Source organism: Bos indicus x Bos taurus, chromosome 19 (genome assembly GCF_003369695.1).
Source record: "Bos indicus x Bos taurus breed Angus x Brahman F1 hybrid chromosome 19, Bos_hybrid_MaternalHap_v2.0, whole genome shotgun sequence".
Classification (NCBI taxonomy): Eukaryota; Metazoa; Chordata; class Mammalia; order Artiodactyla; family Bovidae; genus Bos; species Bos indicus x Bos taurus.
The window spans coordinates 57,133,687-57,146,436 of NC_040094.1; the positions used below are offsets into that span (position 1 = coordinate 57,133,687).

At 63.0% G+C, this 12,750-nt stretch overlaps 1 protein-coding gene across 6 annotated transcripts in view; it reads right to left on the minus strand.

Moving 5' to 3' along the window:
- Positions 1-12,750, minus strand: part of TMEM94 (transmembrane protein 94) — a 36,691-nt gene that overhangs the window by 1,259 nt on the left and 22,682 nt on the right. For 2 of the 6 annotated variants that reach the window (XM_027518731.1, XM_027518729.1), the window contains 29 exons: positions 12,198-12,317; positions 11,353-11,480; positions 10,939-11,075; positions 10,577-10,779; positions 10,060-10,211; positions 9,452-9,554; positions 9,141-9,227; positions 8,818-8,934; positions 8,387-8,443; positions 8,034-8,138; positions 7,774-7,938; positions 7,378-7,593; positions 6,540-6,855; positions 5,812-5,985; positions 5,350-5,452; positions 5,020-5,237; positions 3,923-4,104; positions 3,665-3,833; positions 3,334-3,449; positions 3,124-3,223; positions 2,672-2,780; positions 2,318-2,507; positions 2,012-2,089; positions 1,676-1,761; positions 1,165-1,246; positions 799-947; positions 622-716; positions 431-524; positions 103-273 (listed from right to left, as the gene is read on the minus strand). In XM_027518731.1, coding sequence (XP_027374532.1) covers positions 103-273; positions 431-524; positions 622-716; positions 799-947; positions 1,165-1,246; positions 1,676-1,761; positions 2,012-2,089; positions 2,318-2,507; positions 2,672-2,780; positions 3,124-3,223; positions 3,334-3,449; positions 3,665-3,833; positions 3,923-4,104; positions 5,020-5,237; positions 5,350-5,452; positions 5,812-5,985; positions 6,540-6,855; positions 7,378-7,593; positions 7,774-7,938; positions 8,034-8,138; positions 8,387-8,443; positions 8,818-8,934; positions 9,141-9,227; positions 9,452-9,554; positions 10,060-10,211; positions 10,577-10,779; positions 10,939-11,075; positions 11,353-11,480; positions 12,198-12,317 — 4,022 coding nt within the window. The remainder of the gene's footprint in view (positions 1-102; positions 274-430; positions 525-621; positions 717-798; positions 948-1,164; positions 1,247-1,675; positions 1,762-2,011; positions 2,090-2,317; positions 2,508-2,671; positions 2,781-3,123; positions 3,224-3,333; positions 3,450-3,664; positions 3,834-3,922; positions 4,105-5,019; positions 5,238-5,349; positions 5,453-5,811; positions 5,986-6,539; positions 6,856-7,377; positions 7,594-7,773; positions 7,939-8,033; positions 8,139-8,386; positions 8,444-8,817; positions 8,935-9,140; positions 9,228-9,451; positions 9,555-10,059; positions 10,212-10,576; positions 10,780-10,938; positions 11,076-11,352; positions 11,481-12,197; positions 12,318-12,750) is intronic. The other 4 variants (XM_027518734.1, XM_027518732.1, XM_027518730.1 and 1 more) reach the window with 3 other exon arrangements.

Here is a 12,750-nt window from a genome sequence, read left to right on the forward strand (position 1 = left end):
GACGCAGAGGATGGGGTGCGGGCAGCAGGAAGGGGTGAGGCAGGAGGTGACCAGGGAACACGCCCGAGCCCAGAGGGGACACACGCCTGGCCGGTGGCTCACCGGATCTCGTGCAGTTTCACGACCTCGTTGGTGACCACCACAAGGACCAGAGACAGGCAGCCCAGGAGCCACGTCAGCAGAGGCACGTCCTCCAGGCCGAAGTGGACGTGGCTGTCCCTGTGTGTCCACAGCTGCAGGTCCACTGCCGTCTGGGCCACCTGCCCCAGCAGCCTGCAGGAGGCGGCAGCCCACATCAGCCGGGGGCCCTGCTTCCTTCCCTGCCCTTCTCGGCAGGAGGCGCACCCGGAGGGTGCCGTTCAGCCCCTGGCCCAAAGCCCACCTCGCATCACAGCCCCTCCCTGGCTCCCGCCCTCCACCCGAGACTCACACCACGGGCACGGTCACGGCCCACCACAGGTTCGTCAGGGGGCTCTTCCTCCACAGGGGCTTGGTGCGGTGCACATGGGTGATGGAGATGAAGACTGGGGAAATCGTGGCGCGTGTCAGACCTCCCACGGCCAGAGGCCCTGTCCCCGGGGAGTCCCCCCGGCCCACACCCAGCTGCAGGGCGCCCCTCACCAGTGTGTAGGACGATCAGGGCAGCGGCAAGCTTCTGAGCCGACAGCAGCCCGTTGGCGAAGTTGTCAAACCAGGCTGGGGCCTTGTCGACGTGGCTGCCAAGGCAATGTGTGGGCTCAGCCTCCTCGGGGCCCCGGGGAGGTGGCCCCAGGGGTGAGGGTTCGGGGCGGGACCCACCTGGGCAGCATGATGGAGGAGCAGTTGGTGAGGTTGCGGGCCCGGGACCTGTCGCAGAAGCTCTGCAGTGTGAAGGCAAAGCAGATGAGGCACGAGCTGATGGTGAGGCTGAACTTCAGCAAGAAGCACAGCAGGAAGTAGTGCTGGGTCTGCGGGAAGCGAAGACCCGTCACTCAGGTGCCTGGGTTCACAGGGTCCTCGGGAAGTGGGCAGGCCCGGGGGGGATGAGAGCAAGGAGCTTTCCCAACTCTATACCTCCCGCCCCCTTGGCCTGATGGAATCCCTCCTCGCTCCCCCAGGGCTCAGCCCCCTCCACACTCACCTTCCTTGGGAAAAGCCCAGGCCCATGGGCTCCATGTCGCTTACCTTCTTAGGAATGGACTGAAGGTTCTTCCCCGTTGCCATAGACATGATGGAGCTATGTGGGGGCTTTCCCAGTAAAGAAATGCTAAAAAACAGGGATTCGGTGAAGGATAGGGACTGTGACCCTGTGTCCCCCAATTCTCTTTTTTTTTTTAATTGCGCTTTTCTTTTTTTTTAAATATTTACTTTTATTTATGTACTTGGCTGCACCAGCTGATCTAGTTCCTCAACTGGAATTTGAACCTGGGCCCCCTGCGTTGGGAGCATGGAGTCTTAGCCATTGGACCTTCAGGGAAGTCCCCATGTCGTCCAATTCTTCCCTAGGAGAAGCTTTTCAGGAGTCCCAAGAGTGAGGGCAACTCTGCTGGGCAGACAGGCTACAACAAGGAAGGGCGCCCCCTGGAGCTGGGCGGCCCCCACGGCGGGGGCACTAGCGTGGCTTCCTAAACCTGGGCTCCTGGGGACACTCGGGGACATCCTGATCCTGGACATGGGGGGCGGCCGGGCCTCTCACCTGAGCAGAGGGTAGCAAAAACAGGACAGCCACAGGATGTCGGTGGTGCTCAGGATTGGCGGCAGCTGGACGAGGCAAGAGAGGAACTGGGCCAGGAAGAGCCGGGAAGCCCGATTAGATTCCAGCGAAGAGTCAGATGCCAGGAGCCCCGGGGCTGCCTCGCCCTGTACCCAGAGGGCTGGAGGGGACACGATTCTGCCAGCGGAGGTTCTCAGAGGCTCTGGGGGCCCCTCAGGCTGTGCTGCCTCCTCCCAGCCTCTCAACTGGTCCCGGGGCACAGGAGCCGGCGGTGGGGAGGGGGGTGCGGTGCCAATGCCCACGCCAGCCCCACCTCACCTGGATGACCACAAGCGTCAGCTGGCACTGCAGCAGGAAGAGGAAGCACTTGCGGATGCCGTACGTGGCGTGCCGGGCCTAGGGAGTGGGAAGGGCAGGGGGTGGCCATGATCAGACCCTGCAGCTGATACGCTTCAGCCAGATGTGGCAGATGTTCACATTAGCGAGCGGCTGGGGCAAACTAAACCTCCTGGGAGAGCTGCACCCGGAGGTGAAGTGCCCCCGGGAGCCCAGGCAGGTCCTGCACAGCAACTCCCCACCCTAGCAGGCTCTGACCTCTGCCCCCCGGCATGCGCGAGCCCCTACCTGCTCGATGAGCCGGATGATGCTGATGGTCTCCTCCTGGCGGAAGGTCAGCGAGCAGGGCAGGCTGTTGAGCTGCCCCGAGAGCTGCAGGGGGGAAAGGCCATCCGAGGCCTGGGCCATGCTGGTGCTGGTGGCGTAGCCGAAGGTCTCCCAGGAGCAGCGAGACGGGTACAGGGGGTCCAGGGCGATGCTGCTCAGCATGGGAAGGGGAAAGGGTGTCCATCAGCTGGGGTCCGCCAAGACCCCATCCATCTCCCAGGGGACGGAGCCAGCACCCCCGGCCCCCGCTTCCTTCTCTCCCCACCAGGCCCAGGCCGGTTATGGGGAGTCCTGGCTCTGGGCTGTTGCACTGACCTGACGTCACTCTGGAGGAAGAGGCAGCTGTTCCGCAGGTTGGCGGAGCTGCCCAGGCAGCAGGTCACCTCCCCGTACTCCTGCATGATCTTGATCATCTCACACATGGCTGAGGGGGCAGAGTTGGGGGCACAAGGGTCAGGCACGTGGAGCCCCACTTGGGGCGCTTGGCAGAGACCCACAGGCCAGGGCAGGAGACGACAGAAATCAGGCCCCTCTTTGGAGCCATCCTACCCCCAATGTCATAAACATTCTACGAACGCTGTCACTTCTGAGTCCCTAGAATGGGCTACGCTGGGCTCCTGCCCACGAGACTCCCCAGCTCCTCCCAGCCCAGCTTCCTCTGCTCCCTGCATGGGAAACCAACACCCCTCCGGAGCCCGTGGGGTGCCAGGGGCTGGCAGTGCTCCACCCAGGCCCAGGCTGGACGAGCGCCCAGTCACAGCACTCACTCTCGGGGGTACAGTCGGTGAAGAGGGGCACCAGCAGGGGCACGTTGTCGATGTTCTGCAGGTGGGGCCGCACCTGGTGGATGCCCCGGGGCAGCTTGGCCTGCAGGGAGCAGAGATGCGCGTGGCCTCAGGGCCCCACCTCCCTCACTGGCTCCCCTGCCCTGGACCAGCCCCGTTGCCAACCCCAAGGCTCCAGGGGCACAGTAGTACCCGGTTGCAGTCTTCCAGGAAGCTGGGGAGGTCGCTATCCGTGGGCTGGAAGCTAATGAGGTCCGAGTGACCCTCCTCCTCCATTAGAAGGAGTCCTTCCGCGTCGTCTCGGGATGCTGCAGGGACAAAAGCCTGTCCCTCACCATGGGGCCAACCTTCTGGGGGCCTTTCCTAGCCCTGAAGATGGCGCAAAACTTCCTTCTCGAGCTCTCCTCTCCCCCCACCCCATAGACTGTAGCTACTGCAGGGGATCAGAGCCAGGTTCCCAGGAGGGATCCCGGGAGGTTCTTTCTAGCTGTAGCTCCCAGGAAGGGGGACGGCCCACACCCACCTCGTGTCCACACCAAGCCTCTGCCCTCACCCTGGTTCAGGTCGTCGTGCAGGGAGCCAGCATGGCTGGGGCTGGAGGGGGGGATCTCGGAGCCGGGCATGTCACCATTGGGCGTGAGGGAGATGTGGCAATTCCAGCCCGTCTCCAGGCCCATCTTCTCTGCAAACACCTGCACCAGGCAGACGGTGATGACAAGAGGGGCCCCAGAGGCCGTGGGGAAAGGGGCAGCGGGAGCACAGGGGTCGGTGGCTCCCCAACCTTGCTTTTGAGCTCATCCTCCAATGAGAAGTAGACGAAGCGGATGCAGGCGTTGACCAGCCCGTCGATGAGGCGCACGATGTCCAGGCGGGCCTGGTACTGGGAGGACACCATGCCCATGAAGATCTGGCCACTCAGGGCCTGCATGCAGTCTTCCTTCTCCAGCACCTCCCCGATCCCTTCTTCAGGAGGCAGCAGACGCAGAGCCCGGCCAGGACACCCAGGAGCCAGCGGGTTCCAGGAGGCAGCCCGGGGCCACACACGTGGGCGCCACGCCCAGATCAACGAGCACACGGGCCCCAGGGGACCACACACATGTACAACCAAGACAGAAAAGGAGCCGACAGACACGGGGGCGGACGGGGACGGTGGGGGAGAGACAAGGAAAGGTACTCATCAGTCAGGTGACCATCTCTGGTCTAGGGCCAGGAGGCGGGCCCCACCCTCAGCCTTGGCTTCAGTTCACAGGCTCTTGGGTCACAAGACCCCGGAAGGCTGTGTGTCTGACGGAGTGGGGAGGGGTGCATGGAGCTCTGAATCCCTCTGTTGTAGCAGTGTTTGCGACCAGGTCTTTTGTCTGATTCCAATCAGGCTAAGGCTCTATACACACTGCTGCTGCTGCTGCTGCTAAGTCACTTCAGTCGTGTCCGACTCTGTGCGACCCCATAGACGGCAGCCCAGCAGGCTCCCCCGTCCCTGGGACTCTCCAGGCAAGAACACTGGAGTGGGTTGCCATTTCCTTCTCCGATGCATGAAAGTGAAAAGTGAAAGTGAAGTCGCTCAGTCGTGTCCGACTCTTCGCGACCCCATGGACTGCAGCCCACCAGGCTCCTCCGTCCATGGATTTTCCAGGCGAGAGCACTGGAGAACACTACTGCTTTCCAGCCTTCAGAGAAAGCGCTTTTCCATACGTCACCCAGCGGCAGCAGCACCGCGGCCGTGAGCGGGACACAGGTGACACTAAGGAACCTGCCCACGTCGCCAGGAGCCACCACGGCGCTCCAGGTCTAGTGCCCGCTGTCCCCTCTGCTAGGCTCTCACCCAGGCCCCCGCAAGCTCTCCCGGCCCCTGGCCCCGGGGGACGGGGCCCACGGTACCGTCTGAGCTCCAGCTGCCGCGGCGGGCGCTCAGCTTGATGGGAATGGTGCTGGGCAGCTCGCACGTGGTGAAGATGCTGTTCTGGCCGGGCGCCTGCACCAGCTCGATGCACTTGCCATTGAGCTGGGAGGACAGGGCACAGCTCATGGGCTTGTAGGCGAAGGCAGAGCAGTAGCCAGACAGGCAGGCTCGCTGGTAGAAATCCAGCACTTTCTTTCTGCCGGGGAAGCAGGGCGGAAGTGAAACGAGCAGTCCCAGGGTGTCCCGACCTCTGGGTACCCAGCCAGAGCCAATGGTTCTCACCACTGGCCATGTGCCTCCTCACCTACCTGTCGGAACCTGAAAGAGGGTAGATGTCAGCTCCGTCCCAGAAGTCTGTGCAGGCCTCCAAGACCACGTCAGCCGTGCCGTGGGACAGCATCTGCTCTGTGCCTGAGCAGTGGAGGACCAAGCCCTGAGTGCCCCAAGCCACCGCCCCTCCCGACGACCTCCGAGGACATACCGCCACCCCTGAGAAGGATGCTAAAAGGAGCCCCTGGGTGGGGGGCGGGCCATGGGAATCCCCCAGGCATCATGGCAACAAACCTATCGGCAAGGCCACTGAGTGCGTAACGTGGACACGAGGCCGCCGGTCCTCCAGACAGTCCCACGACCCACGGCGTCCACCGTCCCAGCCCCCGTCCCCAAAGCCCATCTCTGCCACGTGTGAAGTCTCGGCGAAGAGCTAATGCTCCCTAGAGAGAAGACACCCTGAAAAGAGCCCCGCCCCACCACACTCCCAGGAGGCTCACTGGTGGTGGTGTCCTTGATGAAGAGGCTGATCATGTGGCTAAGCGGGGGCCGCCGCTTGGTGACGCAGGACAGCCTCCCCAGCGAGTTCTCCTTCATGGTCTCAGCGCTGGGGAGACGGTAGAGTGCGAGGTGGTTCCCCTGCTTGAAGAGCTCCTTGGCCCCGGGAGTGAAGCCTGCAGGATGGGTGGATGGATGAATAAACAGATAACATGCAGATAAAGGGGCCGATCAGAAGCTCAAAGGGATGCCGGTGCTCTTGACCAAGGCCACACCTGGCCCCGGTGTGTTTGGAGCTGGGGTCTCTGGGGGGATCCCCACCCCACACACCTCCCTCCCTTCCTGGAGGGGAGAGAACCCCAGTCAGGCCAGGCTGCTTCCCTTCGTCCATCCACCCCACCGGCAGTTATCTTCCCAGATAAGGGAGCGCCATCAAGCGATGGCGCCTGGTTAAAGGGGCTGATCAGGGAATTCCCTGGTGGTCCAGTGCTTAGACTCTGGGGTCTCATTGCTGAGGGCACAGGTTTAATCCCTGGAGGGGGAACTAAAATCCCACAAGCCACATGGCACAGCTACAAATAAATAAATGCATGGATGGGTAAATAAACGAATACATAGATGAATAGATAAAGGGGCTGATCCGAAACACAAAGGGCTGCCGGTGCTCTTGACCGAGGCCACACCTGGCCCCGGTGGCCCAGCCCCTGGGAAGAGTCGCCAGGCTGCATACCGATGAGGCGGGCGAGCTCACAGAGGCCCCAGGGCACACGCACGGGCAGCACGGCGCTGCGGCTCTCCTGCAGGGCGACGTTGCACAGGTGGTCTGAGAACCGGCAGAGCCGCTCGGTGACGCTGGCGTCGCACAGGTTCAGCAGCACGTTGAGGCCCAGCGGCTTGAGCGAGGTGAGGTGCAGCTGCCAGTTGGAGTCATCAAACTGGATGCAGGAGGGGTTCTGCTGGTCCTGGGACAGGCTGAGCATCTCCAGGTGGTAGTCACACACGAAGTCCTCGGCTTCGTAGGGCTCGCCCTCTGGCCCGTGCTGCGTCTGGAGGAGAGAAGGAAGGCAGGGAGCTTAGACTGAAGTTGGAGGGGGTGATACAGGCAGCTCCCCTGAGAGAAGGCACCCCCCCAAGCAGGGCGTGCTCCTGCTCACGCTCTCCCAACCCTCCCCACACCCCTCTGCACCCATCTGTGCTCAGCCACACTGTCATCAGCTCAGAGGAGGCTGTCGAGACTGGGCAACAAACGGCGAAGCCTCTCTCTCAGCCAGAGGAAGTATCTTTAGAGGGAGATCTTTACTGGCTTTCTGTCTCTTGAAGGCTGCAATCAGGAGGAAGGGTCTTGCCCCAACCAATTACCACCGTCGTCACCAAACCCGAAAAAGGGGGAGGGGTCTACTCTGCGGGAGAACCAGGCACGAGGCCTCTGGAGCTGAGAACAGGGGCCGGGATGTCTGAGCCCCGGGCTCCACCCACCCGGGCTGGGCGGCGCCTCTGCAGCACCGCCAGCAGAAGAGGCCAGGGTGCCTCACGACGGATGAGGTGGCCGCTCCCCGGGCTCCCCTCACCTTGCTGGGGTCGTCGTCTTCGCCGCCCTCGGTGTCCCTGCTGAAGCTCACGCTGGAGCCAGACAGGTGTTTGCTGCGGCCGTGTGCCCGGTGGTGAGGGTGGGGCTCGGACGCCTTGGGACCATCGCTTGGCCAGTGGCCGCCGCGCTCCTGCTCATTGGAAAGGTGCAGCGGGGCGTTCAGGGAGCTGGCCAGGAGGGCGTCGCGTTCGTGGGGCTGAGGAGAACAAGGAGCACAGGCCTCGGACCCCGCTCCTGACGTTGCCTCGGGCCAGGAGGCCGGGCAGTTACGGCCCCCCCGGGCCCGTCTCAACAGCAGTTCCTGAGGCCTGAGCCCTCCTCCTCCTCCCGCCTCGCCTCGCCCAGCGGGAGGCCGCCAGCCTGGCCCAGGCCGCACCTCCTCCTCCACCTCGGGATGGCAGAAGGAGCGGGTGGACAGGTCGTCTGTGAGGTCCTCGTGGCTGCTGTGCGGGGGCTCCACCTTCCCACTGAAGAACAGCACGGTCTCCGGGCTGGGGTTGGGCCACGACAGGATCCCCTGTTTGTCCACACAGCACAGGACCTGCAGGGGGATGGGGGTGCGGCATTTCCCAGGCTGCCGGGGTGCTCCGGAGAGCCGCCTGACGAGGCGGGGTCCTCCCACGGGGCCGCCCTCACCGTGACGGAGCCCAGGCTGTGCAGCAGGCTGGAGCTGTGGCTCAGTGTGGGCGACGTCCCCTGGATCACCCGCAGGAAGTGGCCCCAAATGCAGCGCAGCATCTCCTGGGGGCAGAGACAAGGTGCTTGGCCACATTTCCCTGGAGATGGCCTTGGGGACCGATAGAGGAAACGGTCTGGGGGAAGCGTGTGCCCCCCCAGCAGTGACACGTTACCCACATGGGACGGGGGGCCAGAGGGGCTCTGAGAGGGAGGCTCAAGGCCATAATGCAGGGGCACCTGGGGGCTCCAGAAGGGGCCTTGGGGAGCTCGGGCTGGGGGTACAGGGCCAGCATCCATCCGGGTGAGGGTACCTGAGAGGACACGGCTTCTGTATAGCTGCTGAGAGTGTCCTCCGAGAACTTGGCCAGCTGCACAGAGAAGAGGGCGTGAGACTTGGGAAGGAAACTGCCACCGTCCCGCAGGCCTTGGAGCCGGCGGGTGGGGGCCTCGCACCTCTCCATGAAGGACACCGGGCAGCCCCGGAACCCGTCTGCTGAGAGCAAGGGTGGATGGATGCCTGGCCATCCCCGGGGCCTAGTCTGGAGACCCTGCTGGCTAGAGAGGCGGAGCCCTCAGAGAGCTACCCAGGGCCGGCCGTGTGCTGGGCCGCAGGGCGGGAGGTGGGGTGGCTGCACTTCTGCCCTCTTTGCTGGGGGCACAGCCCCCTCTGTCTTTCTGTTCCTGTCTTTGGCTCTTTCTGCACTGTCCCACACCCCCTCCCCGAGGCCCGGGAACTACTGACCAGGGAGCTGGGGGAGGCCTTGCTCATCTGGGCCAGGACACGGGCTTCTCCACAGGCGGTTGCCAGGACCCAGAGGACTGGGAAGAGCAGGGGGAGGATGGGCAGGACGCCATTCACCTGGGAAAGAGCGAGCCCTGCTGAGGTGCCTGGGGCCCTCCCCTGAGCAACAAGGACCGCTGAGGACAGCAGGCAGGAAGTGGGGAAGGAAAGTAGGTGCTCCAAAGCGGAAGTCTGGGAGGCCCCTGGGCTGGGGGTGGGAGGGGCAGTCAGGGCACCACGAGGGGACCCAGTCTCTGGGGAAAGAGAGGAGAGGGCAGTCTTACCTGCAGCTGGAGGAGAGTGTATTGCCAGGTGGTGACACCTGGGGCATTGAGCATGAAGCGCAGGGCGTTAGTGATGAGGAAGCTGGCCTGTTGGGGACAGGAGAGACACTGCCTTAACGCCACCCCTCCTAGGGGGGACTCAGGCTCTAAGGCACCCCACCTTCTGACCACTCACACTCCCCCACCCCTGGCACTGGCCGGCTCACACCTGGACCCTCCTGTCTTTGCTCACAGGCTTGTCTGAGTCTGGCTCCCAGGGTCCCCGAGCCCCCAGCCCCCAGCTGCCCCCGCCACGGCCCGGCCGCACACACCAGGACCACGGGCACCGCGTAGCGCAGCATCACCGACTGCACTGTGAACCTCTCGTTGTCCAGAGCGGTCACCGGGCGGGACAGGGCCATGTCCAGGCACCACCTGCAGAAAGAGATGGTCCTACACTCAGGCGAGCCTTGGGTCCTGCAGTTCCCCGCTCCCCTCCCAGGCCCTGGCCCTGGGAGAATGGCCTCCAGGCCACTGTGGCCCATGGCCACCTCTGAAGCTGTCCCTTCAGAGTCCAGACTGAGAAGGGGTCAATCACCCAGTCGAAGAATTCTCACGAAAGGGACTTCCTTAACAATCCACCCTGCAGTGTAGAGGACATGGGTTCGATCCCTGGATGGGGAACTAAGATCCCACATGCCGTGGAGAAACTAGACCGCGCATCACACCTACTGAGCCTGCAAGCCACAACTGAGACCTGACACAGCCCAACAAACTGGAAAAAAAAGAACCTCACAAGAAGCTAAAGCGAAGGCCCCGCAGATGCCTGCTCTAAGGGGCCCGGGTACGAACCAGGCTCCTTCCTGTCGCCATCGCCGGCTCACGGCTCACAGGGGGAGGCTCTGGGGGGAGAGGTTGGGGGACAGCGCAGCGCCCCCACCTGATGTTGTCGATCACGGGGGTCTCGAGGACACGGAAGAGCCGGTGCTGCTGGGGGTTCTGCGGCCCCTTCTTCACTTCTCCCCGGGGGGACGGGGGTGGTGAGAAAGGGGGGAACAGGTCTCCCGGCTCCAAGACGATGTGCTCGTCGTCCTGCCAGAGATGAAGGGGAGCAGGCGGAGGGTAATCAGTGGGTTCCGGGGAAGCCACTCTTCCTTGACCATTCCAGCGAAGCAGAGACATCTCACCAGGTTAAGGACCATCAGTGAGCAAGGAGTCACCTGGGGTGGGTTGGGCAGAGCCTGGAGGATGGGTTTCCTAGCAACTTAAGGATCACAGGGAAGGAAGAACATGATGAAGAGAAAGATGTCCCAGCTTTTCTCCATTTTTCCTAGAGCGCATGCCAGGAAACCCGTGAGCTGGGCAGCAAGCGTCAGGATTAAGCCCTGGGACCCTCCCACCACTGCTGGTGGACGTTCCCACAAAATTTCCAGGGAAGGAGAGGAGCCCCCAGCTACCTTGATGCCCCGCAGGGAAGCAAAGGATTCCTGGCCTGGCCTCAGAGCTATGATGTCGCCTTCTACCAGCAGGCTAACCGGCAGGTTGACGAGATGTCCATCTCTATAGGCCCAGTGCAGAGACCAAGATGGTGCGAAGGGCATGTGGAGGTCTGGATACATGGCATCTGGCCACTTGACCTCCTTGCCATCCCTGAGGGCATCTGATGAAGGTGGAAAGACAGACACAGCCTCACCCAGAGCTCCGCACACACCAGCCGGATCCAGCATGCTCTCCTCGCTTCCCCAGAAGGCCTGTGTCAACCCGCACCACTCATTCCAGCACTGACCCCGCTGTAGGTCCGCGCCCTGCCTGGCCTCACCTTGGATTTGGTCAATGATGCCCCGCAGTCTCCGTTCTACCTCCCGACGCTTCAGCCGATCTTGCCGCCCAATGAGGACGAGGTTGAGGAGCAGCAGGAGGAAGAGCGCTGAGGCGTTCACCAGCTCCACCCCGCGGCTGGCAGCAAGAGGGGAGGGCGTCCTGGGGGTCCTGGCCAGCGGGGGGTGGGGGGCTCTGCAGCCCAGCCAACCCAGGGCCCCACACTGCCCTCCCCACTCCCTTCTGCTTCTGACAGCAGCTGGCCAAGCAGATTCTCTCTTGACCCAGGCTCTGACTGCGGGGGGCAGTTCCCTGTCTCCCGGGTGGGTACGGGGACAGGAGAAGGACAAGCCCAGACCCTGTGCTGCGAGAGGCAGGAAGAAACCCCACCCACCCAGGGCCGAGGGCTGCGTACCTGCCGGCTGGCTGGCCCCCGCAGCAGGCGAGCAGCAGGAACACAGCCAGGAGCATGAGCGAGGCGCCCGGCCAGTGGAAACAGGAGCAGCGGTTCCCATGGTGCAGGAAGCTGCTTCTCCACATCTCCTGGAGGGGAGGAGCCGGGGAGTGAGAGGCCAGGGGACAAGCGGGGGACAGGAAGGGGCCGGGACTCTCCGACCTGCTAGGATCTGACTGCCTTCCTCCCCAGCCCACCCGATCCTTCCCCCGTGGCTGCCTCCGTCATCTTGCTTCAGTCCCGGCTGGGGATCAGGACACCACTCTGAAAGGAACCGTGACTCCTTTTTGATTATTAGGGATGCCTCAGTCGGGTCATGCTGCCCAGGAGGACAGGGTGAGTCCCAGCCCTGAGAATGGGCCTCCCAAGCTTTTCCGCCACCCCAACTGTACAGCCCTATACCACGGCCACAGGTGTGGAGCCCTGGACCAGGGTCACAGGATAAAAATCTCTGGGACTGACCAAGCCCCATAGCAACTGTTGCCATGAGCCTCCGGATCTAAACCAGCCAGTCCCCCGACCCTGTATTAGGTCAAATACCCACCCTATTATCAGTCCTATGGCGTCCCATCACCTAACGCCATCACTCCAGTAGGAATTTTCTCTGTCTTGAGGCTATAAAAATTGGCTGCCAGCCTTTGAAAGGGTTCGGCTCTCCCTCGAGCCGGCCCACTGTGCTAACAGCGGCTCCCACTCTAGAAAACTTTCTTCTCCTCTCATTCTGCCTCACGTCTGCAAATTCCTTTCCCACCCGCGCACGGACCAGGACACCAGCTAGGCTCTGGGCTCCCGGGAGGACGCGTCACCTTCCACGTGAGACATTTCTTCCGCTCCTTCAGGTGTCCATCCAGCACTGCCTCCAGCTGCTCCTTCAGAATGCTGAGGGCCTTCCGGGTGGACAGGCCCAGGGCCAAGGGCGGCTCGCCCTGGAGGGGAGAGGGGGTGGCGCTCGGCATCCCACGGGAGGCCCAGGCCCCCTCCCCTCCGGCCTCACCAGAACCTTCCTCCCTCCTCCCAAGGCCTCGCCCTCCCTCCCCCCTCACTAGCCCCTGGCAAGCAGTAGGGGTCATGAGCATGTTCCCCACCGAGTGAAAAGATGTGCAGGTACACAGTCCCTGCTCTTCAAAGCCCAGTTTAACACAAAACTAGAGGGACTTCCCTGGCAGTCCAGAGGTTAGGACACCACGCTCCCAATGCAGTCGGCACAGGCCTGATCCCTGGTCGGGGAACTAAGATCCCGCAGGCCACCTGGCGCAGCCAAAAAGTAAAATAAAACGGGACCAGAAACACCTTTCTAGGCTCAGCGTCTTCTAACTCTCCTTTCACTCAACTCCTGACCCACTGCCATCAGCAGCCCAG